The 27721-nt window shown below is 47.8% G+C and overlaps 2 protein-coding genes across 5 annotated transcripts in view; one reads left to right on the top strand and one right to left on the bottom strand.

Annotated features, from left to right (window-relative positions):
- Nucleotides 1-26117, top strand: part of LOC310666891 (uncharacterized protein) — a 160484-nt gene extending 134367 nt beyond the window's left edge. For all 3 annotated transcript variants that reach the window (XR_014506055.1, XM_083418449.1, XM_083418448.1), the window contains 2 exons: nucleotides 24340-24444; nucleotides 25887-26117. Coding sequence is in view for 2 of the 3 variants with exons in the window: in XM_083418449.1 (XP_083274575.1) it covers nucleotides 24340-24444; nucleotides 25887-26020 (239 nt within the window). In the remaining variant the exon portion in view is untranslated. The remainder of the gene's footprint in view (nucleotides 1-24339; nucleotides 24445-25886) is intronic.
- HPD (4-hydroxyphenylpyruvate dioxygenase) lies at nucleotides 1422-21590 on the bottom strand. 2 transcript variants are annotated; one of them, XM_083418337.1, is made up of 14 exons: nucleotides 21360-21590; nucleotides 20916-20942; nucleotides 19297-19359; nucleotides 17127-17231; nucleotides 15900-15942; nucleotides 12701-12783; nucleotides 12511-12600; nucleotides 10461-10564; nucleotides 8629-8706; nucleotides 6987-7149; nucleotides 5234-5305; nucleotides 5018-5140; nucleotides 2708-2824; nucleotides 1422-1763 (listed from the first exon to the last, which is right to left on the bottom strand). In XM_083418337.1, the coding sequence occupies exons 1-14, from the start codon at nucleotides 21360-21362 to the stop codon at nucleotides 1653-1655; spliced, it is 1182 nt and encodes a 393-aa protein (XP_083274463.1). In that variant the 5' UTR covers nucleotides 21363-21590; the 3' UTR covers nucleotides 1422-1652. The 2 variants fall into 2 exon arrangements, with proteins under 2 accessions (XP_083274463.1, XP_083274464.1); XM_083418338.1 differs by lacking the exon at nucleotides 20916-20942 and having other exon boundaries at nucleotides 21360-21384.
- Nucleotides 26118-27721: the final 1604 nt, after the last annotated feature.

The raw sequence follows: 27721 nt of genomic DNA, 5'->3' as shown, positions 1-27721 counted from the left end.
TGTTACTCCTGTCCTAGATAAGGGACTGGGGTAGGGGAAGTGCATTGAAATAAAATATGCAATGAAGCCCATCAAGCTTTGCAGATATCTGTGCAGCTTGGTTCAAATAGGAAGCATCGTATTGGAGGCCAGTGAGTTGCATGTGTGCTGCTGGCCCTTCTGAAATTAGTCATGTCTCTTCTGGGGAAGAGAAGCACCCTGCTCCTTAGAAGAGGCAGGATCGGGTTTATATTTTGAAATGCATTTTTTTACTTGAAACGTACATCTGATTTTTTTTTAGCCAATAACACTTTGGCAAGCACAAAAGCCTGCGGATAACTAAAGTCCCATCCTTGTGTTAGTCCAAGAAGTACAGATTGGGTCACTTTTTACTGAAGTATGAAAAAAATATAATTCCTCAAGCACTGTGGGAGCTGTAAATAGAGAAATTCATCTTCCTCTCTCATAATACAGTGGAACCTCTACTACGGACATAATCCATTCTGGAGGTCCGTCCACTGGTCGAAACAGGATGCTAGAAGACACGTCTTGTGCGGCTGCTTCTGTGCACGTGCAGATGGCAGAAGCCACTTGCACGAATTGCAGCAAACCCAGTGTTTACTTCCGGGTTTGCCGTGGACGCAACTTGGAACGTCCGCAAGACGAGGCGTATGTAAGTCAAGGTTCCACTGTACCATGTTGATTTGCCAGGTCATACTTACCATTGTGTTGATTCATCTAACATAATGTTGTACAAGGACTGCTTGTGTTTTAAGATTATTTATTGCTTTATTAACTGATCCTGACTTGTAGCTGGCTTTGTTTACTTATTGGTACACCTGGTCCTGAAAACTTTGGACAGAGGCTGGGTTAACAATATTTTAATAAATGATGTGAAGGTAGCCACTAAGTTTTAAAAGGCTTTGAGCAAAAGTTACGCAAATCTCAGGGAAGCCAAGTTCATCTACAGAGGAGGTGGCGGAACCTGCAGTCCTCCATCTGTTGTAGGGCAGCCTACAGTGCTCATCATCCCATACCATTTGCAATACTGGCTGATGGGAGTTTGGGGTCCAGGAATAACTGGAGGCTACCAGGTTCCCCATCCCTGCTCTCCAGACATGGCAGATAACAAGAGCCTCATTGGACAAGGGCAAAAACCATAATGGGAAAGGCTACTTATCACTGGCTTGTGAGCATTTGGATCTTGCAGCTGGGTGCTGCTGCACTCGGTGGCATGTAGGTAGCCACCTATCAACAAAAATGGCACAAGGAAGGGTTCCTGTGCATCGCCTGGGGTTTCGACTTGATTCATTTTGAGGTCTCTTGCGACTCTCTGATTCCATGACTCAAAAGTTGCAGTTTTTACATAGCCCCAAAACTCTGTAGCTGTTACAGTTCTTTTTCAAGTGCCATGCCAAATGCTGGGATCAGGAACAGAAAAATTCAAGTTCGTTTGTTTATTTCAGCCAACCTGAGGGATCTCTCCAAAGTGGACATGGAGGAAGGCTCCCATGGTATTAATTTTTTTTAATAAAAAAAATAGCCAATGGAGGGAAAAAGGAAGACTTTAGAACCACCTTCAGGAAAGCCTGAACTGGGAGGAATTATTCCAATCCTTTCTTGCATAGTGCATCCCACTTTCTGTATATATCCATACTGTTTCCTCCTGAGCATTACACAAAGTCTGATTCTCCGGTGGGTGTCAGGACAGTGAGGTTTCCCCGGGCATCTTGGTCCAGTTCAATAGCTTCAAACAAAGATTTGAAGTTTCCAGCACCGAATCCCTAAAGCCGCAGGAGAGAGAGAAATGTGTAAATAGTGCAAGCACTTTCTTCCCGATACCCCAGCTGGAGCTCTCTTCCGTGGCAGGTGGGATCTCCACTCCACCTCAGATGGAATGGTCGATACGGCAGAGAAGCCAAAGATCAGTCACAATGTGCCTCATATGAACACAGAAGCATGATGGTGATGATGATGCATTCCCATCAGCTCAGACTTAATAGCCACACCAGCAACATTGTTGTTGTTATTCCACCTGTCTTTTGAATAAGGGTTGTCAGGGTCAGACCTGCAGACAGCCGCTTGGAACTTGGAAGGCACAGAGTTAAGTCCCTAGTTCAGAGTAGACTAATGCCAAATTCCAGAGCAGTAAACTCAGAAATCGGGAAGGCCAGAGGCAGGTACCTAGCCAAAGTGAGGCAGGTAGTCTGTTTTCAAGGGGCAGGAAGTGAGGTTAGTAGCAATGAACTGATCAGACAGAGGAGACAATAATTATTCACAGAGTCAGCCAAGCCCCTACTGCAGACATAGGCGAACTCAGCCCTCCAGATGTTTTGGGACTACAACTCCCATCATCCCTAGCTAACAGGACCAGTGGTCAGGGATGATGGAAACTAGTCTCAAAACATCTGGAGGGCAAAGTTTGCCTATGCCTGCCCTACTGGTTGCTCAGATCATCTGGCCTGCAAGCCACATTACCCTCTGACAATTACTGCAGCATAGTAAAGTCTGGCCAACAGCTCATTCTAGTGGTTGCAATACAGCATCTGGATTATCCAAGTTGAGTCCCTTTTGTGCCTTAAAAAGGTGGCCATTTCCCAACTTTTATCATGCAAGGTTGTAGTTGTTTTTTAAAAAAAACTGAGCAGGGTAGAACAGAAAGCCACCAATCTGTGAGAGTTGATTTGTTTCCACTGAGCTTGGGGTGAGCCCCAGCTGCCCAACAAACCTGGTGATTGTGGCGCTGGATGACCTCAAGGAAGACGGTCGGTCTGTCCTGAACAGGCTTTGTAAAGATCTGAAGCAGGTATCCCTTCTCGTCAAAGTCAACTAGGATTTTGAGTTCCTTTAGAGCAGAAGCAAATGAAAGGGCAATGATAGAAGTTGCCCAGGGAATGGGTAAGGTGAATAATAATAATAATAATAATAATAATAATAATAATAATAATAATAATTTTTTATTATTTATACTCCGCCCATCTGGCTGGATTTCCCCAGCTACTCTGGGCAACTTACAGCACATAAAAAATTGTAAAACATTAGACATTAAAAACTTCCCTAAACAGGGCTGCCTTCAGATGTTTTCTGAAAGTCAGAAAGTTGTTTATTTCCTTGATATCTGATTGAAGGGTGTTCCACAGCGCAGGTGCCACCACCGAGAAGACCCTCTGCCTGGTTCCCTGTAACCTCACTTCTCACAGTGAGGAAACCGCCAGAAGGCCCTTGGCACTGGACCTCAGTGTCCAGGTTGAATGATGGGGTATATACAGGGCCAACGCTGTTTAGGGCTTTAAAGTTCAGCACCAACATTTTGAATTGTGCTCAGAAATGCACTGGGAGCCAATGTAAGTCTTTCAAGACCAGTGTTATGTGGTCTTGGCAGCCACTCCCAGTCACCAGTCTAGCTGCCGCATTCTGGATTAGTTGCAGTTTCCGGGTCACCTTCAAAGGTAGCCCCACATAGAGCACATTGCAGTAGTCCAAGCGAGAGATAACTAGAGCATGCACCACTCTGGCAAAACAGCCTGTGGGCAGGTAGGGTCTCAGCCTGCGTACCAGGTGGAGCTGGTAGACAGTTGCCCTGGACACAGAATTGACCTGCGTCTCCATGGACAGCTGTGAGTCCAAAATGACTCCCAGGCTGCACACCTGGTCCTTCAGGGGCACAGTTACCCCATTCAGGACCAGGATGAGCAAGGATCAAGGAGACAGGTGGTTAGTTTCACTCATCCAAGCAGCCTGTCCACATCCTCGAAGGTAACAGATAGGAACTGATCCCATGCCACTTGACTGGACAGGACTCTAGCACTCTCCCACCCCGGCCCTGCTCCCACGGTGGAGTCTACCTCTTTCCGAATCTGAGCGACTTTATCTGCAAAAAACTTTGCAAAATCATTGCAGGAGATCTTGGGGTCCCCACCAGGCCCTGATGGTGGAGGTGGTTCTGCTAGATTGCGAACCACTTGAAAGAGTCTGCTGCTGCTGTTTTCTGCAGATGCAATAGAGAATGTCCTCTTTGCTGTCGCTATCGCCACTTGGTAGGCTTGACACTGAGCTCTAACCCGTGTTCGGTCTGATTCAGAATGTGTTTTCTGCTACCACCCTCAGCTCTGGGAAAAGCCACAGGGCTGTCCAGACTCCATACAATTGGAGAGGGTGCTTCGGAACCAGATAGTCAATAGTCCTGGTTAACTTTGCATTCCAGCGGGCCAACAGGGAGTCAGTTAAAAGGCCATCAACATGGGATAAAACATCCCCTACTACCCTTTGGAAACCATTTGGATCCATTAAGTGGCGGAGTCTGACCATCCAAATCAGTCCCACCTCCCTGCAGAGGGAAAGGGTCATGGAGAACGCCAGCTGCACCAGGAAGTGATGCCCTCAAAGCTGGTATGGGGTTCACCTGTGGCTCTCCAGATGTTGCTGGACTCCATCTCCAGCGTTGGGCCATGCTGGCTGGGGCTGGTGAGAGCTTGGAGTCCAAGGGCCTTGGGAGGGGGGTCACAGGATAGCCAGCCCCACCTTAAAGGTTGGTGGTCTTGCACATTACATGGGAACTGCCACAACCCCCTTCCCAATGTGAAACTCATCAAGTTGAGCAGCTGCTAAAGTATTTGGTTGCATTTGTATTGTATTTCTATCCAAGATCCTCCAAGGGGAGTATCTGGTTCTTAACCTTTCTGTTTTGCTCCCACCACAACTTGGAACTAGTGGTTATTTCAAGGTCACCCACCAAGCTTCATAGATGAGTAGGGATTTGACTTCATGCCTCGCCAGTTGGTAAGAACATAAGAAAACCCTGTTTCATCAGGCCAATGGGCCATCTAGTTCAGCCTCCTGTTCAGCCCCCAGGACTAGTAGCCGCTGAATTTGTCCCATCCTCTTTTAAAGCCACCCAAGTTGATGGCCATCGCTGCCTCCTGTGGCAGCAAGTTCCATAGTTTAACAATGCACTGCATGATGAAGTCCCAGTCTAGACCAACCTTCTGGCCACTAAGCCAAACCGCAAGACGTAGGGTAGCCCTGGTAGCCAACTCACCTCCAGTTTATCCATGTTCTCCTTCACCTTGATCTTGGCTGATTTCAATTCCTCCCTAAGTTTTTGGTAGTAGGTGGGGGGCACCACCAGGAATTCCGTGCCACGTTCTTTCAGGTTTGTGACCTGCAACCCAAAAATGTACACAGCAATGACAAAGGCCACATTCCCAAAGGTGGCCACTTACTGGTAGACTGATCAGGGAATACACTGTCTTACTGAAGCAATAATATCCGAGGTATTCAGAGCGATGTGTTGGACTCCAGGGCCCCCGTAATAGTCCACGTATTCCTGCAGAGCGGAAAAGCACACAGTGAGCGCAGGAAGGCACCATGTGAGTGGTGAACCGCCGGCAACAACATCACAAAAACACCAGGCCAAGACCAGGACCTGGGAGACCAGAGTCCAAATCCCAACTCAGCCATGAAGCTCACTTTGCGACCTCAACCTAGCAAGACTGTTGTGGGGATTAAGTGAGAAGAGGGAGAACTTTGTAGACCACCTTGAGGGGAGGAGAGAAAAATACGTCATTGTGGGTAGTAGTCCTTAACAGCCTTCATCTCCTGCCTTACCCTCTTGTAATCCTAGGCTGTAATCCTTGACACACTTACTTGGGAGTATGCTCCATGGAACTCAGTGGGTCTTATTTCTGAGCAGAAGTGTGCTGGATTGCATTGTGATTAGCACTTGTCTCACTGCATCCAAACACGGGAGGAATAAACAGGGTTTACCCAGAGTGGTGGGGTGGGAACATGTGCTCTTACCACTGTTTTGATGAATCTCTACATGGCCATCACTAATGACAGCTGCTCTAGTCAGATTCTTTTGTATTTTCACAGTACAGGAAATTTTTACCGTATTGTGGATTTTTTAAAAAATCAAATCAAACACACACACACAGCCCTCATCTTAAAATCACATGCAGTTTACAGCATAAAAATACAAGATGAGAACACAAAATACCTAATAAAACAAAATCAAACCAATAACCCCCTCCCATAAACACATTTAAAAGGATATAGAAGAAGAAGAGAAGAAGAGTTTGGATTTGATATCCCGCTTTATCACTACCTGAAGGAGTCTCAAAGCGGCTAACATTCTCATTTCCCTTCCTTCCCCACAACAAACACTCTGTGAGGTGAGTGGGGCTGAGAGACTTCAGAGAAGTGTGACTGGCCCAAGGTCACCCAGCAGCTGCATGTGGAGGAGCGGAGACGTGAACCCGGTTCACCAGATTACGAGTCCACCGCTCTTAACCACTACACCACGCTGGCTATAAATTGTCAATCAGCCAAAGACCCGATTATCGAGAAATGTTTCCACCTTGCACCAGGGAAGAAGCAGTCCACAAAGTCAACGCTCCTTGCTTAAAGGAAATCCACACCGCAACACAGTCTCAACCTCCTTAGAGGAAGGATTCAATAGGCAAATGCATTGGGATGGGCAGGGCTTGTACTGAAGAGGCCAAATAACTCAGGCGGTCACCAGCATGGCACACCATGTGCCCATAAAGAGCTTCCTGGGGTGTGTGTCAAAGGGTCCCCCTCCCCCAATTAAATGAGGCTTGAGGCATTCCATTGCAGCCAATAGAATATGCATCTCTCTCTCTCTCTCTCTCTGTTGCACCCCAGAGTTTCCCCAGCATGCCAAATGCCCAGAGCCCCCAAAGCAGTTGGCACCCCCTAAAACAAATTTATGCTACAAGCCACTGGAGGTAGAAACTGGCACCTTCTTCTCTAGGGGGCAGCTGCACCTGGTAGCACGCAATCGGAATTGCAGGTGGCAATGCCTTCCCAGGGACCAAGCATCCTGAGGCTCTGAGATGGAACCATCTCCCTAGGTTGGCCACTGGAGGATGGTGAAAGGCTTCCTGTTTGGCCTGGTGTGTCTCTGCCTGTTCCTCTGCCCTGGCTCGAGGCTCAACTCTGGCCACTCAGCCCTGACACAAAGGACCTGGAGAGTCGGCTTTCACCTGGATCTGAGACTTCCTCTTCCCCACTGCAGGCTCATTGATGGGCATTTTAATGGTCTCTTCATAATTGGCCATCACAATGGAGCGGAGGGCACTGTACTCTGTGTGCAGCTGCTTGTCGTCCACAGACCAGAAACGGTGAAAGAGGAGGTTTCTCTGGTACCTGCGGATGTGCAAGAAGCGCCACATGTCAGAATGAGTAGGCTGAGGGCTTTAGCCACGATTATATTCTTAGAGAACATCCTGGGTGGAGTCTAGATGCATTCACAAACATTATTTTGAAGAATTAATGACTGAAGAATTAAAAAGTTGCAACAAGGAGATGCAGCAAGGTAGCAAGAGCTATCTGAGCAGCTTCCGGCTCTGACTGCCATCTGTTTCTTTTGTGAAGAGCCCATAGCTCAGGTGTAGAGCACCTGCTCCTGCACCCACCTTCAACCCCTGATATGTCCAGGCAGAGAGTCACTGCCAGTCAGGGTTGCACAGTACCAAACCAGGTGGATGGGCCAACGGTCTAACTCTGTCGAAAGCAGTTTCTATCTAATTCAATCCTTTATTCAGAACAGTGAGGACTAGAGACCTCCTTTGTTTTTAGAGGAGGCACCACACGTACTTTGCTTACAAAGACCCCAGACTCAATCCCTAGTATCGTCAGATATGGCTGGGGAAGACTCCCATCTAATCCCCTGGAAAGCCATGGCCAGCCACTGCACAGAGGGAGACTGGTCTACAGAGGCTGTTGATCTTCCTTCCAGAGTTGCAGCTCTGGGTCTATGGAACCGTGGCTGGAATGCAGGCTGCTTGCTTGGGAGCTCAAAGAGGGAAGGGAGAGGGGATCTGCTCTGTGGATGTTTATAATTGCATTTGCCTTGGAAATTCCATTTAAAAATCAGCTAATGGGAGGGGGAGCGAGGGGGGTGGATCTCCAGGCAGCTAAGCGAGATCACATCAAAAGTCCATCTAGTCCACTCTTCTCCAAACCTCCAGATGTTTTGGACTGCAACTCCCATCAAGCCCCAGGCAGCACAGTTGTCCAACCTAATGGTCCCAGCAGCAGTTAACCAGATTATTCTGGGAAATCCTCATGCAGGACAGGAAGCCAACAGCTGATTGTCTCCAGCAGCTGGCATTCTGAGGAATAGAGTAGATGGACCTGAAGATCAATGTTAGCCATCATAGCTATTGCCCTTTGATATCCCCGCTGATAAAGCCACAGTCGAGGCCCAGCTGCCCGCATCCTCTGGGCCACGTTCCCTTGAGCAGAGCCAAGGAGACGGTCAGCCCCCCTTCCTTCCTCCCCATCCCCCACATGCTGGGCTGGTGGGTATGCAAATCCCCAGGAGAGGATGGTCTATGAGCAGGGCTGAAATGAGGCTTCGTGTCACCTGGATCGAAGAAGACTCAGTTGGGGACCCCACACCCTGGATGCGTGTTTGCGTACGTACGTATCATGTTGTAAAGGCTGCCCATAATAAATGTCCTAAAATCAGTTCCTCTGCATCAGGGATTTAGATTGATCAGGCCCACAACATCCGGGGTCCCCATGGCTGCTCTAAATGTCCTGTGTTGTCATCGAGGAAATTTCATGTTCTAGAAGGAAAGCAATTCTTCCCTTAAGTTGATTTCCAAAAGCAATCTTTACCATTCTGCCACAGAGTTCATCTCCTGGTCAGGCTGGTTCCCCACTATGTGGTCAATGAAGTTCAGTTTAGCAGGTGGCCTGAGAAAGAAAAAGGCAGATGAGACCAGGGGTTTTTACCTCCACAGTGTTTTTTGCGGGATGAGTACTTCTCATGCAGACAAGTTGGCCTCAGACCCTCCCACCCCCATTAACTCTTTCCAGAGAAAAATGTATAGGCAAGAGAAGCCTGTTGCCAAAGGCCCATCTGAAGTATCTCAGCAACCCATTTGCAAATTAAGCTCTTGTCCGCCTTTCAGGGGTTAATCTCCCTTTACACAAAGGGTTCCCCATAAGCCAGTGTGGTGTCCTGCTAGAGTGTCAGCATAGAATCTGTGAGTCCAGCAACTTGGTCATGAAGTTCCCTGAGTGGCCTTGGGCCAGTCATTCCCCTCAGCCTAGCCTACCTCACAGGGTGGTTGTGAGGATTAAATGAGCAGCAGAGAGAACAAGGGATGCCACCTTGAACTCCTTAGAGAGAGAAAAAGTTGGATGTTGATGCAATAAAAAAATAAATAAAATAAAATCAGGAAATGTGGAGTGATGGGAACATACAGTCATATGTGGTGGGATTGTCCGTTAGTTAATGAATTTTGGAAACAGATTGGTATAGAAATATCGGGAATTGTGGGTAGGAAGGTGGGACTATCTAAATTAATGGTTCTTATTAGTCTGAGTAAGGTAAAGGTAAAGGTACCCCTGCCCGTACGGGCCAGTCTTGACAGACTCTAGGGTTGTGCGCCCATCTCACTCTAGAGGCCAAGGGCCAGCGCTGTCCGAAGACACTTCCGGGTCACGTGGCCAGCGTGACATCGCTGCTCTGGCGAGCCAGAGCTGCACACGGAAACGCCGTTTACCTTCCCGCTAGTAAGCGGTCCCTATTTATCTACTTGCACCAGGGGTGCTTTCGAACTGCTAGGTTGGCAGGCGCTGGGACCGAACAGCGGGAGCGCACCCCGCCGCGGGGATTCGAACCGCCAACCTTTCGATCGGCAAGCCCTAGGCACTGAGGCTTTAACCCACAGCGCCACCCGCGTCCCATTAGTCTGAGTAGTACCAAGTTAAAAACAAAAGAGGAATGTAAATGGGTAAAATTGATGGTGACTGCAGCCAGACAGGTTATAGCGAGTAATTGGAAAAATGCAGAAGAGCTGGGGTGAACCAATGGAGGAAAAAAACTGAATAATATTATAATTTTAGAATATCTACAGTAACTGTGAAGATATAGCATGAAAGGGTTTCAGGTCAGTGAGAAAGAGGAGGATTGGTTTGAGAAGATATTGAATTATTTGGGTAGGTTTGAACAATTTGGGGCCATTAAAATGTTAAAAGTTAAATAAACCTTGTGGATGGAGAAGTGTTAATGTATATAAAATTGTACATATGGTTGATTTGAATATGTTATTATTGATTATGTATACCGAAAGTATCAGCCGCCTGGGTCTCACTGTTTGACATCAAACTCTCTCTGATGAAAGTCACCAAAGGTTCTTTGAGCATGATTTTTGTTTTGATTCAGGTGTACGCTTAAGCTTGTCTGAAGTGTGTACCTAGAAGGATAACAACTTCCAGTGGGGACACTGTGCTAACCTGTGTGCAGTGGGGAGGGGAAGAGAGAGAAAAGATTATCTAAAAGTGTAATGTGGGAATGACACTCAGAAATGGCCAGGACTAGCTCCTTGCTGGTTGAACAATCCCAGTGGCAAATCTAAGTGTGTGGAATGGCACCCAGTCTCAAATGAGACTCAGATCTTTCACGCTAGAGTTTAAGCAGAGCATTAAGGGCTGGTACTTACAGTTTTTTCAACAGAGGGTCCCTGAAGATGGGTGGCTCAAACCCAGGCAGGAAAAGCCCCTTGTAGCCCCTCTTTTCTATCAGGGTGTGTGTGGTGTCTCCATACTAGATGGAGGAGGAGGAAGAGGAAAGTGCAACGTTTTAATATCACTCTAGTGAGCTGACTCCCTGCCCCCAAAACTTGTTTTATTGATTTCTGCCAAATCTCAGCAACAGTTGTTTTAAATGACTTTCTTTTGACCCCAAACGCTCAGGAAAATCTGTCAAAATCTTTCCACAATTTCTACTTTTAGTTAGGTGTTTTTATTTATTTACTTGTTTGGGGGGGGCAGCTGCTTCCTTGCTCCCCCCTTCCCCTCACTTCCCTCTACAGCGTGTGCAGAAACCGCTTTCTTGACTGTTGGAGCTACTCCTGGTCTTGTCTGCTCCTTTGACCAGAGCCTGTCTTCGCATGCAGGGGAAGAGTTACGTATGAGGAGACTCTGATTCCCCTCACAGGCCTACAACTCCCAGAAATCCATGGGAAGAGGGAGGGATTATTTAATTGTGGAGTTGAGAATTGTAGTTCTGTGAGGGGAATAGGCACCTCCAGAACAGCTATTCAACACCCTTAAACTACACTTCCCAGGATGCTTTTGTAATTGGGGGGGGGGAGGGCACCATGACTAATTAAAGTGCCATGATGCTGTTTTAAATGTACAGTGATGCCTCGCAAGACGAAATTAATTCGTTCTGCGAGTCTCTTCGTCTAGCGGTTTTTTCGTCTTGCGAAGCAACCCTATTAGCGGATTAGCGCTATTAGCGGTTTAGCGGCTATTAGCGGCTATTAGCGGCTTAAAGGATTAGCGGATTAGCTGCTAAAAGGCTATTAGCGGTTTAGCGGCTTAGAAAAAGGGGGTGGGGAGCGAAAAAAAATCTCAAGACTCGCAAGGCATTTTCGTCTTGCGAAGCAAGCCCATAGAGAAATTCGTCCTGCGAAGCGCATCGAAAAACGGAAAACCCTTTCGTCTTGCGGGTTTTCCGTCTTGCGAGGCATTCGTCTTGCGGGGCACCACTGTATATGGTGTTATGTACTAAGCTTGGATCCTAGAACAATAGGCAAGTAGGATCCTAGAATGCAACAACTGATTAGCCTGCAGGAAAAGACCAATCAGGCTCCAGGAGGGAAGCAGAATCAGCCAATCAGACGGGACTCATTGTGTAAATAATATCTATAAAGGCCTGAGGTTTTGGGGGAATTCAATCACTGTTTTACAAGCTGCAATAAAGAGCATGAAGTCACTACAGAACTCCAAGTGTATTTCAATGGCAAACAGGACCTCTGACTCTATACATTAATCACTACCTTTGGCTAACTGCACAGCTTCTTCTTGAGGCTGAAGAAGTCTAGTAATTTCTCTCAGTCTCCAGTTCAGAAACATGAGGCTAAGAAGATAGGCTTGTTTTAAGGGTTTTTGATAAAATAAAAACAAAGTGCCTAGAAAACATGCTACATAAATCCTATTTATTTATTAACAGTGGCGTAGCGTGGGGGGTGCAGAGGGGGCCGGCAGCACCGGGCGCAACATCTGGGGGGGGCGCTCGCACTCGCAGCTCTCTGCCCCTACCTGGCTCACTCACTCTCTCTCACTGCAGTGCTGGCTGTGCGAATCCGATCCGAGCCGCCGGGTCGCCGCCCACTGGAGGGGAGGGTGCCAGGCGTGCAGTGCGGTGCGGAGAGAGAGCGAGGGACTATCTGGGGGAGGGACAGTGCAGCGGGGGGGGGGCGCAAATTACTTGCCTTGCCCCGGGTTAGGGGGCGCAAATTACTTGCCTTGCCCCGGGTGCTGACAACCCACGCTACGCCACTGTTTATTATTCACTGTCGCAGAGTTTAGTCCGACCCCCTGTAATGTATCCCTGACAGATGACCATTTAACCTCTGCTTAAGAAACCTCCAAGGAAGGAGAGTCCAGTCCGTTCCACTGTCTAACAACAACTGCCTATTAGTATTATCATTTTCTGAGTCTGTCCAAATGCAGTTTATAGGTGAAAGCCTCTTACTTTCTTACCGTCTGAACGACTGCAAATTTCACCTTCCCGTGTTTATCTTCCTCTATCCAGGGTTCTTTAACAATCAGAGCTCCACGCTCTCTAGCTTTCTGAGTGGGAAAAATAAAAATAGCACTTACTAGATGAAGCAAGGCGAAAGGCTAGCAAGCCTCTCAAGTCACACAGAGACCCTCCTCAGGAGAGATTCACCTGCACGATGAAATCACAGTCCTCCACTTCAAAGGCAACATCTTTGACTCCGTCCCCATGCTTCACTAAGTGTGCTCCCATTTCTGCATAATGAGAGAAAGAGGAAACACCAAGACAATTTAATGGAGGAGAAGTTTGTCAACTGCTATTGGCCAAAAAAGATGAAACCTCTATAGTCAGAGGCGGTGTCAGTGGCGTAGCGTGGGTTGTCAGCACCCGGGGCAAGGCAAGTAATTTGTGCCCCCTAACCCAGATTGTCCCTCGCTCTCTCTCCGCACCGCACCGCACGCCTGGCACCCCCCCCCCCCACCTCCACAGTGGGCGGCGACCCGGCAGCTCGGATCAGATTCGCACAGCCAGCACTGCAGTGAGAGAGAGTGAGTGAGCCAGGTAGGGGCAGAGAGCTGCGAGTGTGAGTGCGCCCCCCCAGATGTTGCGCCCGGTGCGGCTGGCCCCCCCTGCACCCCCCACCCTACGCCACTGGGCGGTGTACCTTAGAACATTGCACGCCAGCTGTGTCTTAGTCAGGCACAGCGAATTACCTGTGCTAGTGAATTAACTGCATTGTCCTTTAAGAGCAAAGGAGCCTCCATCTCTCCCCTGAGACAAGGAGAAACCTGCATTTGAAGTCCTGCCAAGGGGCTGCATATAACCCTGGTAAAAACTCCAGCTGAGGAACTGGCAGACGTGGTGACCCTGAATCCAGCCGTCAAGGCCCATCAGAGAACGCAGAAAGAAAACAGGAGGGAGAGGCCCACAGCCACCATGCCAGGCTGCTTGAGGGCAGGGCTGTCTTTAGCAGATGTGGCGCCGGGGTGCAAATATCCGCCCAGCACCCCCAAATTACCACAGATGGGGGTGGGCTGAAGCTGCGCACTGCCAGCCATCGGGGGGCGCAACTCTCCCCCATGCCGCTGCAGGAGAGCAATCCTCGCGGAGGCTTGGGAGACAAGCTGCACGCCCGCCAGCCATATGGTTGGCGGGGTGCAGCTGGCGGGCATGCAGGGAAAGGGGAGGCCACCGGCAAAGCCACGCAGCTCCCCCACTTGCTGGGGTGCCCCTGAGAGGCTGGCGCCCTGGCACGATGCACCACTAAGCCCTATGGGAAAGACGGCCGTGCTTGAGGGCTTCCCAGAGGCATCTGGTTGGCCGTGAAGAGAAACTGGGGGCTGGACAGGGTATCCCTTTGGCTGGATCAGTCCTTATGATATTAAAGCACCTCTCACTGGAGCTCACTCTAGGGAGCCGTGGGTGCTTCAGCTCCCACAACAATATATTTGGGGGCTGAGCCACTCCAAAGTCCATGGGTGAAGTCGAAGCCCTTCGTTGCGGGCACCCACATTATCCGGTGCGAGAGGGCACCTATGGCACCACTGATGGGTTGTGAAGAACATGGAACATGAGAAGGGCCTAGCCACTGGATCAGGCCAATATATATATATTTTTAAAAATGATATTTATTAAAAGTTTTATAATTACAGGAAAAAAATAAAAAATGAAAAAACACAATATATATATATAAAAAAGAGGGGGAAAAATAAAAAATTAAGAAATACATCAAAAAGAAAAGCAAAAAAGAAAACAATACCTCCACCCAACTAGAGAAAAAACATAAACATTTAAAAACACATCCATTTTTCACATCTCTATCCTTCAATGACTTATTTCCTCGACCTCCCCCACCTCCCTTTTTTGTATTCCAGTTAATAATTAAGTCAGCTAATCTTTTCCATCTTTCATTGCTTACTATCGTTTAATTATCTTAATCTATTTTAACCTTATCTTCCCATCAAAATCTTAAAATTTATCTATACTTCAATCTAAAAAAACCTTAAATCTTAAATCCTAAAATCTTAAATCCTTATCATATTTCTACTAAAGTCATATAAGTTCATTCCACCATCTCCCAACATTCCTTAATTATGCTATATTACTCTAAATAATATTTTAAAAATTTCCAATCTTCTTCCACCGTCTCTTCTCCCTGGTCTCGGATTTTGTCAGTCTTTTCTATCAGTTCCGTATAGTTCATCAACCTGGTGCTCTTCTATCCGAGGCTCTTAACTCTTCTCCCTGTCCTGTCTGCAAGTTTCTTTTAGTCCCAATAACTCCTCTAGTGCAGCATCCTGTTCTCACAACGGCCAACCAAGATGCCTACAAGAAGCCTGAAGGCAGGACATGAGCACAGCAGACGATTCCCCGTTTGGGATTCCCAACAAAGGTGTGCTGCCTCCAACAGTGGAGGGAGAACAAAGCCACTGTGGCCAAGAACCACAATGCAGGCCCCTTCCATGGCTCCATGGAGCAAAAGGCGCCAACACTACAGGCTGAACAGAGGCACCAAGTTGTGCCCAACACTGCCGGGAGGGAGGGCATCGCACATGCGTGACATCACACATACACCCCCCCCCCAGACATGGCAACTTGGCCCGCCATCCTCTGCTCCCACCCTACTTTTTTATGCAGCCTCTTGTTTTGGTGTCTTCTGGGAAGGGGCCTGGGTGATTCTCAAAAGGACACACCAGGGTGAAGATGCTTTGCCTTGCCACACCCCTGGCAGAGACCATCAGAGAGCTTTCAGTGCGCAGGGTCACTGAATTTTGAAGGGGCACAACCTACCCCTTGAAAATTTGGGTGAGCCCTCGGCCACCCAGCTCCCCTAGATGGCACACCTGGGCACAACGAGATGATCTATGTAACACTGGGATATAAATTAACTTGAAGCACAGCAAAATAAACCAGTGAACTGCATTGAAAGAGACCCTGGGAGGTCATTGAGCCCCACCACCCATGCTCAGAGCAGAATCTGCAATGCAAGACACAAGCCACCAGCAGCCCCTTTCAAACGGCTGCCCAGCCTTGGCTTAAATAGTGCTGCGGAGGGGAGTCTGCCAGCTCCCCCTTTGGCAGACCTCTGTTCCACCTTTTATGCAACAACCCTTCTGATATTTGAAGACCACTTTCACGTCTCCCCTTAAACTGCTCTCCTCCAGGCTAAAGCACATCCAGCAATTTAATGCATTCCTTACTGAGAGTCCAGAACCGCCCACCCCCCAATCCTGTTTGCCCTACACCTGGCATGCGTGGAGCCAACGCCTGTCTCAAAATGTGGCCCCCGGAGCTGGACACAGAACCCCCAGGGTTTCAAAAGGAACTCATTTGGTAAGAAAAGTTACAACAGAACCAACTCTTGAATTACCTTGATTTCCAGGGTTGAGAGCCGAGGAGAAGATAAATATGATCTGTTGGTAATCAGAATAATAATCAGGATAACTACAAGCATTCGTTTTCTTTATGACAAGGTTAAGTGATGAGTCAAAGGCTGAAGTGCTGACATCGGCATTCATTTAAAATGTTGATATCCAAGATCATTGAGACAACCAACAGGAAGCTAAAAACAGGAATATTCCATAACATCCGGAGGGCACCACGTTGGCAAAAGGCTGGATTAGAGAGTTGGTCTCTCTTTGCTAGACCCAAGACAGTCGTGGGTCCCCCTCCCCTATTCACAATACTGTTTCACACCAGCCCAACTCTCCAAAGGCTAAGAGAGTTCAAGGGTTCAATTTACTTGGAGTCAGGGTCTTTAGAATATATGGTTTATAGATGGTTTATCTACACACATCAAGGGACACAGGTGGTGCTGTGGGTTAAACCACAGAGCCTAGGGTTTGCCGATCAGAAGGTCAGCGCTCCTGCCAACCTAGCAGTTCGAGAGCACGTCAAAGTGCAAGTAGATAAATAGGTACTGCTCTGGCAGGAAGGTAAACGGCGTTTCCGTGCGCTGCTCTGGTTCGCCAGAAGCAGCTTAGTCATGCTGGCCACATGACCCGGAAGCTGCACACTGGCTCCCTCGGCCAATAAAGCGAGATGAGCGCCGCAACCCCAGAGTCGTCCATGACTGGACCTAATGGTCAGGGGTCCCTTTACCTTTTATCTACACACATATATAACTCTGAACATAGGATGAAGGGGCTCACAGCATGAACACCCCAGGAGATCTTGCTTATCCTTTGAGTCACAGCTTGGATTTAGCGCAGAGCAAGCATGTCTCTGTCTCCAGCTTTTCAGCAGGCCCTCTGCCCAGCAATGCCTATTGCTCCCTTCCCCTGGCAGCTGGCGGGGGGGGGGGAGAGGGAGACCCACTCATTTGCCCAGAGGGAAATATCACTTAGTTGTAGCCCTTGCAGCTCAGCTTATCCCTTTGGCATGTGGATCATGGTACTAGTTGTCAGCTACAACTGTTGCCTAGACAAAGGGACTGGTTTTGCAAGCTTGCTCTCACACCTTCTACCTCCGCAGGAAATTTTCTTTTTTTTAAAAAAGGTCAACAATTTGTTTGTCTCTGGATTTTCATTTCTTGCAATATGGCAACCCTAGACCCCCCCCCCAAGCCTACATCAATGCAGTTTTCTCTCCTCCTTACCTTGTCCTGTTTGACCACATGGGACACCACCTCTCTGCTTCCCGTCTCCAGACCTTTGTAGGCCAGTTCCTCAAACCCCATTTTGTTGCAATAAAATGAAGCAGCCTTTAAAACACAAGGGCGGGAAAAAGCAAAATGGCTTTTTAAAAAAGCATGTTATCAGTAAGTCACCAGACACGTATTAAGACTATGGGCCATAACCAGCTAAATTGTTGCCATGGTAGCTTCCCCCCCCACCCCGGACATCTTACGCCATCAAATCCACTCTGCAGGGAGGGGAAACCCCCAGATCAGATGGGGGACACAGAGGGGAGATGGTTCTGTTGCACAAGGAGAAACCCTTGCGCTGCGCAATGAACTGCTCAGTGCAACATTGAGTACAGCGTTACCTGTTTATCCTACTGGTGTGATGTTTTAAATCTTGGCATGACACTTGGCAAGAACCGGTGTGACAGAATATTGGGTTTGGACCAAGGTTCAAATCCCCACTCTTCCCCTCAGCCTTGCCTAGGAGGCTAAAAGCCCTTAGGGAGCTGCCTCACCCCTTTCCCCTTTTTGCGCCGCATCATACCAGACTTCAAGCCTCAGAACAGATCCTGACTTCTTCTTTTGGTATAGCTTCAATAGACCACTCTGGGGCCATCTTCCATTGAATTACAGCTTGCAAATGACATCATTAAGAAACAAAATGGCGGGTGGGGGACATCACTTTCAGTTTGTTGGAGGAAAGGTGAGGTTGATGGGCCTCATCAACCTGGGAAGGTAGCCCATCCAGGAGAAGCAAAACCCTGATCCTAAACCTCTGATGCCTGGTGCCTGGATATCTTTGCCAGAAGAAAAGGCTCAGGGCTAACCCCTCCACAAATGTGGAGCGGAGTTCCTAAGGTGGTTGGATGACATCTTGTATGACTCTTTCTGGCAATTCCGGCCGCCAAGCCAGTGTCAAACATATTGCTTCCCTTTTCTTTGGACCACATCAGCAAGGTTAATGTTGTCTGGGCAGCCCAGGACCTCCAGACACACTGCCCAGGCTTATGCCTCAGGGAAGTCACTTTGGTGCTGCTAGCACAGCAGTTTGACTTCATCCCAGGAGCTGCGCTCCACTGTCTCTCAAGACAGACGGATGCCAACAGCCACATGGAGGGGTGAGGATTGGCTGCAGAAGCCCTGTGGTCCTTGCAGAAAGATATGTGGTGGCAGCAAACAAACCAGGGAGGTGTGGAAGCACAGGGGGCTACAGTGCACAATTCAGAATGGGGAAATGTGGGCATTCAGCCAGGGTTTGGGTGAGCCCTCGGTGTGTGTTTGGCTCAGCACCTCCCTAACCCCGCCAACCAAGCAAAGAATCTGGCTCCCCTCTCCCCTCTCTCGGTTGCATCAGGCTAGTCCAAAGACCATTCCAGCTCCACATTCCTGGGAGTGCAATGCCCCATCCCCCACAGCCAGCAAGGCACAAGCCATTAATTGAATGCAGCTTACCCAGGAAATCTGCCCCACTCCCACCCGGCCTTTCAGATGGGTCTCCACCCCGTCTCCGGCATCCAATAGCGCAACAGCCTGAAGCACATCCCCTCCACAGCCCTCCGTATTGCAAACAAATGCAGGAAGAGATTTGCAGCTGGATCTGGCCAAAGGGGGCCCATGCAGTCCAGCACACTGTTCTCGCAGAGGCCACCAGATGCCCCAGTGAGGTGCCTGGGAAGGGGACAAGGGTGCAACAGCAGCAAAGCCAACAACATTAAGAGGACGGACTCTGTCAAGTCTGGCTTCCCCCTCTGTCTCATTTTCCCAGCCTTTTCCTCTTGCCATATCTCACATGTGAGATATGGTTTTATAATCCTCATGGAAACCTGCCACATTTCAGGAGGCCCTTCTCCTTTTTGCAAGCAATTTGACCCCCATACAATGCACGTTCCTACATGGTTTGCACTAAACACCTGCATTCTTATAACACATTCCCCAAATGTTCACATTTTGTAGACACCACAAAATTCAGAGAAGCGAACATTTCAAAGTTTTGCCACAGTAAGCATCTTGTTTGGGGCACTGCAAATCAGGTAAGTCTGCTCCGAAATCTGAGCCACAATGGTTTCTTCTCTCATCCTTTCTCGAGAGTCAACCCCCCACCCCCCACCCCAGCAGACCTTCCTGGTTTTATCAGCACACTCACCTGCTTTGCATTACCAACCCAAAACGTCAAGGAATGGAAGTGAAGGAACCGGCCTCTTTTGGGCTGAATGGGAGAAAAGGTGGCTGGTTATTATGTGACACACTCAGAGGCAGAGCAGCCCAGTATCCCCAACACAGGCAGGCAGTAGCGTAGCATAGGGTGCCAGCCCCCGGGGCCTTGCAGGGGTGGGGGTGGGAGAGAGTGAAATGGACGGAGTACGCATGCGGATTCAACTGCCTATTAGCACCCACATCCCCCAGGAGATTGCAGCTGTAGAGAGAAGAAAAGAAGAATCGTTCCGTTGTCCATAGAGGTAACTTCCTGATTTGCAAAGAGAAGCCATTTTCAACAGAGCCCAGGTGTTGAAATTTTGCACCCTTAAGAAGAAGAAGAAGAAGAGTTTGGATTTGATATCCCACTTTATCACTACCCGAAGGAGTCTCAAAGCGGCTAACATTCTCCTTTCCTTTCCCTTCCTCCCCCACAACAATCCCTCTGTGAGGTGAGTGGGGCTGAGAGACTTCAGAGAAGTGTGACTGGCCCAAGGTCACCCAGCAGCTGCAGGTGGAGGAGCGGAGACGCGAACCCGGTTACCCAGATTACGAGTCCACCGCTCTTAACCACTACACCACACTGGCTCTCACTACACCACACTGGCAACCCCCCTGTGCCCCCCCCCATGCTGTGCCACTGCAGGCAGGATCATTCAAAGCCCTCTCAACAGAGCCAGGTGAGGCAGGATCGGAACTCGGATGGTAGAGGCAAAGATCCTTTAATGTTTTTGCTGGGACACAAACTAACACAGCTACCCTCTGTGGGGGACAATGAGGTTTATTTTGGAAGCAGGTCCTATTGGGTTCAATGGGAACTCCCTTCTAGTAGCTTAGGATCATAGCCTTGGGCAAATGGACCAGGCAAACACAGTAATTAGCAAATGTACCACTTTTTCTTAATCGATTGAGAACATAAGGCACCAACTAGCCAAAATTAACCGCCCTCTCATTTTAATGAGGGTGAAAATTGCTTAATGTTGGCTGAACTGTGCCCTCATTGCTTTGTTTTATTTTTTAGCTGAGATGGGGGAGCTTTTGTTTCTTAAATACACCACTTTTTTCAGCTATCACAATATTATGAAATATCAAAAAATATTAGACTAGAAATTGGTGCATATTTAGTACATGGACACCCCAAAAGGGTGAACATGTTGTTTGCAAACCCCTGTATCACACATGCACCCATGACAGGCACCTGGGATTGACCTGGAATGAGAGTACACTTGGTGGCTAACCCAGGTTTCCCTTAAGTAATGTGTGAGTCTATGAGACTCACACACTTCTGCTTTAAGAATTACAATCATTCAGTTAAAATACAAAACGATTGCATCTTGTAGAATGTAAGAATGTGGCTTTTGTACGATGCTTTCAGGTTTATCGTGTATTTGCCAAATGCACAGCCCAGTTCTTCTATGCAACAAGAGAATATTCATTTCAAGAAGGCTTTTGCAGTGGTCCTTCTTGCCAGCTTATGCCCTAAGACATTAATCCAAAATGCCATTGACACCATAGACCATAATTGGGGTGGGGTGAGCGCAGGGATATTTGACTGCATTGTGATCTTACCTTCAGCCCTTTATCCAAGTAAGTCGTCTAGTGGTTAAGGATCAAAACAGAATAAAACAGAGACATTAAGTTTGCAAAAAGTTACTCCAGAAGTTTTAAAAAACCCACCTCAAAACTAAGGCTCTATGCAAGTCATGAGAGTTTTTAAAATACATCAGACACCAACACCAATACTAGAGGGATGAAACCAAAATAAAAATATAAACCCATGTCTAACTGTCTGCACAAATTAGGTGTTCACAACATATTCACTCACTCCAAGAAATTGCTTGGTTGTTTCAAGAACAAAGTTTTCATGCACCGATTTAGATGTTTGCAGGACAGTCCAAATGTGAACTAAGAAGTGTTTACGAATTTCACAGGGTCAGAAACATCTCTTGTTATCATTCAGAGTGACAGCAACAATATATATGTATAATTTGATTAAGAGCTATGAAGCCTCACCATTTTTTCTTCTCTGTGGCAGCAAAGCGATGTCACCAAGAGAGACAGAAAGGGAGAGAGAGACGGGGAGAGGGGCAGTATCCGAAACGTTTAATAAAGCAAACATGGGAGGATGAGCTCCACCCTCACTCCTCCTACTCCAGATGGAAATTTTAAACACTTTAACCCCAGATATACACTGTCTTTCTCGCAAGCATTATCTGTGACCCAAGAGAAAAGGCAGGGGACCAAGTGACTCCAAAGTCAGTGTGTGGGTCAAAATGCAACGTTTTCACGCAGCTGCAGTTTGGGGCTGGACTATGGGCAGTGCTGTCTTTAGCATATGTGCCGCCGGGGTGCAAAGATCCGCCCAGCGCCCCCAAATTTAGTTTAGCCCCCAAATTAACTTTTATTATGCTTATGTCAAACACCACACTTTATCTCTCGTTTACGAAAGGAAAAAGAAACAAACATTTTTATTTGCTTATTTATTTACAATACACTTATACTTAAGTATACAACACCACCACACTTAATAAACTTATAAGTATTGTTTAGGCACCTACTTAGGAGAAACATCAGTCAGGTCAAAGGTGCCGGTGACCCCACTGCCGCACAGCAGCTCAATACAACACGTAACATAATATTTTGATGTAAGAGTTAATTTTGCATACACAGCGCCGTTGTGAATGACAAGCGTGGCGTGTCTTTGGTAAATGAGCACACAAAGTTGAAAGTCCTTTAGTGAAACCGTAGATATACCGTATTTTTTGCTCTATAAGACTCACTTTTTCCCTCCTAAAAAGTAAGGGGAAATGTGTGTGCGTCTTATGGAGCGAATGCAGGCTGTGCAGCTATCCCAGAAGCCAGAACAGCAAGAGGGATCGCTGCTTTCACTGTGCAGCAATCCCTCTTGCTGTTCTGGCTTCTGAGATTCAGAATATTTTTTTTCTTGTTTTCCTCCTCCAAAAACTAGGTGCGTCTTGTGGTCTGGTGCGTCTTATAGAGCGAAAAATACGGTACATTTCTGTAATTTGTTTTTCTAGCTTGATCAGCATTATTTATTATTTCATAACAGGTAGATAGTTAAGAGCTTAGGTGGCTTCGGCAGTGGGCGCCTGGTGCCCCCCAGAATTTGGCGCCTGGGTGCCCCACACCCTTTGCACCCCTGGGTAAAGACTGCACTGACTACGGGGTCTGTGCCCATGTCCCTGCTGTCCAGGAGGCACTAAAGGATGCCAGGGAGGCAGTGTGGCACTCTAGGCAGCAAAGCGTTACACTGGCAGCCAAGGCTGTTGTCACCCTTGTTTTCATTTCAAGCAACTAGACTTCTCAAGGCAGAGTGAAGCGGCTGCCTCAGGTGGCAGATGCTGAAGGGGAGAGAGCAGCCAAGGCTGTGTGAGCTCCAGAGTCTGCTCTCTGCCCTCCCCAAGGGAGTTTGCTGCCCTCAGGTGTGATGGAGGATGTGGGCGCTTTGCCAGCGTTGAAGTAACTGCCAGTCTAGTAAGCTTTTGTGCCTATAACAGTTGACGCACCATGACGTTCTTCATCTCGGGAAGCAAAATATCTTGAGCAGGTCAGATGCAGAAGTGCTGGGGGGGGGGGTGAAGCCAAGATGCCCCCCCCCCCAGAAGGCAGCTTGCAGACACTCCAAGTGTCCCTAAAAAAACCTGATTATTATTATTATTGAACAGGTCATCCCTATTTTCATCGGATAACTGTTGGAGGGGATGAGCTTGCCCAGCAGCCCCTGATAACCTGGCAGGTCTTCTGCTTTCATTGAGCTCTCCTCCGTGACTCCATGATGCCAGCTGAGACCTCATCTGTGTATATGTGAAATCGTCGAAATAATCTTCTATTTATTTTCATTTATTATTACATTTCTACCGCCCGCCACTGACGCCGCCCATTTCCTCCAAAGAACTCAAGGAGACATACATGGCTCTTCCCTCACTCCCCCTTTATGCTCACAATAACCCTGTGAGGTAGGGCCAGGTTGAGAGACTGTCTGTCTGACCAAGAAGCTTCCAGGCTGAAGTCCTGGCCCAACACTCTGACCACTACCCCCCCCCCACTGGCTTCATTTCATTTTATACCACCCTTTGTCCCACGAGAAGCCAGAGCATTGACCAATGTGAAAAACACACTCCACAAAGACTTTTAAACATCGATAAAATGCACCTCTAAAGCATCTGAGCAGAGAGATCGTACTTTTGGTTACTTGTGTAATTTTGCTTGCATTTTAGGATAACAAGTCAGCGTCATAAACCATGAGCTGTTGTTGAAATAAGCCAGAAGCCACTACTTATCTGGATTCAGGTATATTTATTAACCAGAATTGAGAAAGACGGTGCGTTTGTGGGGGGAAGAGTGGAGAGGGAGCAGCCCTGAAACTTCTGCATGCAATGATAAACTGTAGTTTTAGAGTTACATGTGAATCAGGCCATGGAGTAAGTAAGAAAAAACGTAAGTTCTGAAATGCATTCTTGGGACTTTATCCTTATTAAAGGTAAAGGGACCCCTGACCGTTAGGTCCAGTCGTGACCGACTCTGGGGTTGCAGCGCTCATCTCACTTTATTGGCCGAGGGAGCCGGCGTACAGCTTCCGGGTCATGTGGCCAGCATGACTAAGCTGCTTCTGGAGAACCAGAGCAGCGCACGGAAACGCTGTTTACCTTCCCGTCGGAGCGGTACCTATTTATCTACTTGCACTTTGATGTGCTTTTGAACTGCTAGGTTGGCAGGAGCAGGGACCGAGCAACGGGAGCTCACCCCATTGCAGGGATTCGAACCGCCGACCTTCCGATCGGCAAGCCCTAGGCTCTGTGGTTACAAATACTTGGGGTACGGTGGCCTTTTCTTACATCCCACATTATAAAAGAAGAGTGCTCTTCTGGTGGCACTGAGGAGGCCATGATTGTTAAATTTGGTGGGAACCATGTGCCAACGGTTGGGCAGAGCGTTACGCTTTATGCTGTATGTTTTTCTTCTTCTTCCAAAGATGTACTCCTTGCTGTCTGCCTCTTGTCACGTTTCTCTGCCTGGCTGGGACAAAAAGAGCAACCCAGAGCCTTGGAACAAGCTGTGACCCAACGACCAGTACAAGGTATGGCAGGAAATACTTGACTAGGGTTATGATGCTGGTTATCTTATAGGCCAGGGATGGGGAGCCTGGTGTCCAGCAGAGATTGTTGGGACTCCAACTCCCATCAGCCCCATCCCTGAAATCTATGGAAGATGGGCTAATAATAATAATAATAATAATGGCCATTTGGTGGGAGGAATAATAAGCTTCAGCTTTGGAAGGCCTGGTGTGTGTGATCACAGCATTTGGGGTTGGACTGGATGACCCTTGGGTTCCTTCTATGATTCTTCATTCTCCTCTCCAGTTCAATCTTCTAAACTCTGGCCGAATAAGCAGGATAGATCCCTGAGTTTCTGCCATTGACAAAATTGCTTTTAAGCCCAATAAAGTTGAATGATTAGAGATCCTTTCCTGCCACTTCCAAGTCACCTTCAATGGCAGCCCCACGTAGAGCGCATGGTAGTAGTCCAAGCTGGAGATCCAACGCTTAACCATGCTGCCCTCTTTCAGTTCTGTGTGGTGAATGCAGACTATGACAAGCTGAAAAAAGGAGCATCCAGATATCTGAAGAGCAAATGAATCTGGGAGCTAGAGTTTGGGTCTTTGGGTTTGATGCTTTTGTAACTGGATCTGTAATGACTTTTACTCAAATACAATAAATGATTGATTGACTGACTGATTGGTGAAAAAGTACTTTTTAACTGAGATGCTAACTTTCTCTCTGCATGCCATTCCTTGAACAGCAAAGATAAGGCTTGCTTTCATTGCTCTGTTCATTTGTGCATTTGACTAGTGTTATGTGGAGGGAAATGCAGCCCCTGGGCTCAATAATGTCCCCCTCTTGCCCCCTTGGGTGCCCGGTGTGGCCTTCGCAGATATAGACACAACTTGGGGGAGGGTGTTTTGGCTGCTGACCTGCACCCCCCCCCCCATTGTGAGGGCTGAGGGTGTGATGGTGATGCCTCCCCAGCTGCTGCCATTGTCTGTGGGTTGACTGTGATGCCACAAAAACATAAATGTGGGCCAAGGCACAAGCCTCGGCAGTTGCCCTCCCCAAAGAGAAATGGGCAGCTCGGTGGCACTCAGCCCTGGTGGTCTTCTGCCCCGTGGCAGCAAGCTGACAAGTGGAAGGAGGCAATCGCCTGGTGCTGGGATGCTGTGAAGCAAGGAGAAGGCAAGCACAAAGTTGACTTGCTGGTGGGATCGCTACCTGAAGGTGACGGATATTCAGCTCTGAAGCTGGTTGATGTCTGGCAATGGACCTGGCGAGACTGCAGCTGGTGGCTGGTTGTTGGAAGAGTTTGCGTTCAGACTAGTGGATGCCGTGAGGCTACGCTGGCTGAGATGGATGCAAAGTGGTTTGGAAGCCTTGTTTGTGAACAGGCAGCCAAACAGAGGAGGAGTCTGGGGGGACGCTGTTGGATAGGGGCCATCCCACTCACCTGTTTGCCTTTGCCTTACAGGGATGTCCGGAGCCGGTGAGGTTTCCCCCAAGTCCAAAGTCATGAAGAGAACCGCAGGGCGTCCCTATTTACATCGGAGAAATGAATGCGAAATACTGGCAGCGAACAATGGACAAGGCCGTGGCCGTACCTGAGAGAAGGAGCTTTGAAGGAAGACTGCAGGCGGACATCTGCTGCATTGCAAGTGATGGGGCAGTGGGGAGAGAGAAGAAAATGAGGGAGGAAACATTAGGCCACATTAGGCGCACCGTCCATTGGAAGTGCTATGAAGACGCTTTGAACAGGAATGGCTTCACCTCAGGGATTCTGGGAACTGTAGGTGGTTAAGGGGACAGAGAGTTGTTAGGCGGGTTAGGCTTAGGGTTAGGAGTAGGGTAGGGGTAGGGTTGAGTTGGGGTGGGGTAGGGTTAGGGTTAGGGTTCCCTTCTTGTCAGGGAACTCTGGGAATTGTAGCTCTAGTTAAGAGTTATGGGGTAGGGGTAGGGTTCCCTTCTTTTCAGGGAACTTTGGGAAATGTAGCTCGGGTTAAGGGTTAATGTGTAGGGTTAGGATTCCCTTCTTGCCAGGGAACTCTGAGAATTGTAGCTCTAGTTAAAGGTTAAGGGTTAGCGACAGGGAACTCTGGGATTTGTAGCTCTTGTAGCGGAACAGGGGGTCTCCTAACAACTCTCTGCACCCTTTTCAAACTATAGCTCCCAGATTCTTTGGGGGAAGAAGCCATGAGTGTTTCAAGCGGCTTCATAGCACATGAAATGGTGTGGATGTGGCCCTGGCATCCCTCACCCCACTGCCCCTTATTCTTGAGGAATCGAAAAGATTTCCCCATGCAAATCTCTTGGAAACAACGTATTTCATCTGGAAAACTTTTTAATAAAGATTACTTTTTATTAAAACCTTTGAATGTGTTTGAACTGCGTTTGAGTGTGCAGAGAATGATTTCACTTGAAAGGCAAAGTTCACAAACCAAAACACGTACTTCCGGGTTTGCAGCGTTCTTAATCCAAGTTGTTCATAAACAAAGCTGTTCTTAAACCAAGGTCCCACTATATAAGCGTCAATAGACTGACCTTTTAAATAGGAAGCTACTCTTTATGTTTCTAAGCAATTTTTTACCTTTCAATTAATTCACCAATTTTGTGATGGCTCTTAGTACCATTATTTACCAGCTTTGTAGTAAACAATATACAAGGGAAGACAGTGAGTATGCAAACAACTTAAAGCAGGGGTATATCTGTCCTCTATCTTGTTTATAAATAGTTGCCTTGGTGATATTATCTTGTGCCAATTGCAGTAGTCATTGTATCACCACCCTGTCCATTGTTTTATTGTTATAGATCAGGGGTCAGCAAACTTTTTCAGCAGGGGGCCAGTCTACTGTCCCTCAGACCTTGTGGTGGGCTGGACTATATTTTGAAGGGAAAAAGTGAACGAATTCCTAGGCCCCACAAATAACCCAGAGATGCATTTTAAATAAAAGGACACATTCTACTCATGTAAAAACATGCTGATTTGGAAGGCAATTGGGCCAGATCCGGTCCCTGGGCCTTAGTTTGCCTACCCATGTTATAGATGGTAACCAGAGCAATGGCAGGGAGGAGAGGAGTTGGTTTATGGTGAAGCTTGCTTATATTTTTGCATGATGAAGAGCTCTGGAGAACTTGAAAGCTTGCACTTTTTTTTCACATTTTGATTAGCATAATAAATGTGGATTTGGGAACTTTCCTTACTGGTCAACATGGCTAACTTCCTCTGCGCTATCTGTATAGATGAGTCACACAACCACCCCTTTTTTCATATTTGTATTTGTACCTTGGAAATCAGTAAAAATATATTAA

The sequence above is a fragment of the Podarcis tiliguerta genome (assembly GCF_965153285.1).
Source record: "Podarcis tiliguerta genome assembly, chromosome: 16".
In the NCBI taxonomy this organism is placed as follows: Eukaryota; Metazoa; Chordata; class Lepidosauria; order Squamata; family Lacertidae; genus Podarcis; species Podarcis tiliguerta.
This window is presented reverse-complemented; position numbering and strand designations above follow the sequence as displayed.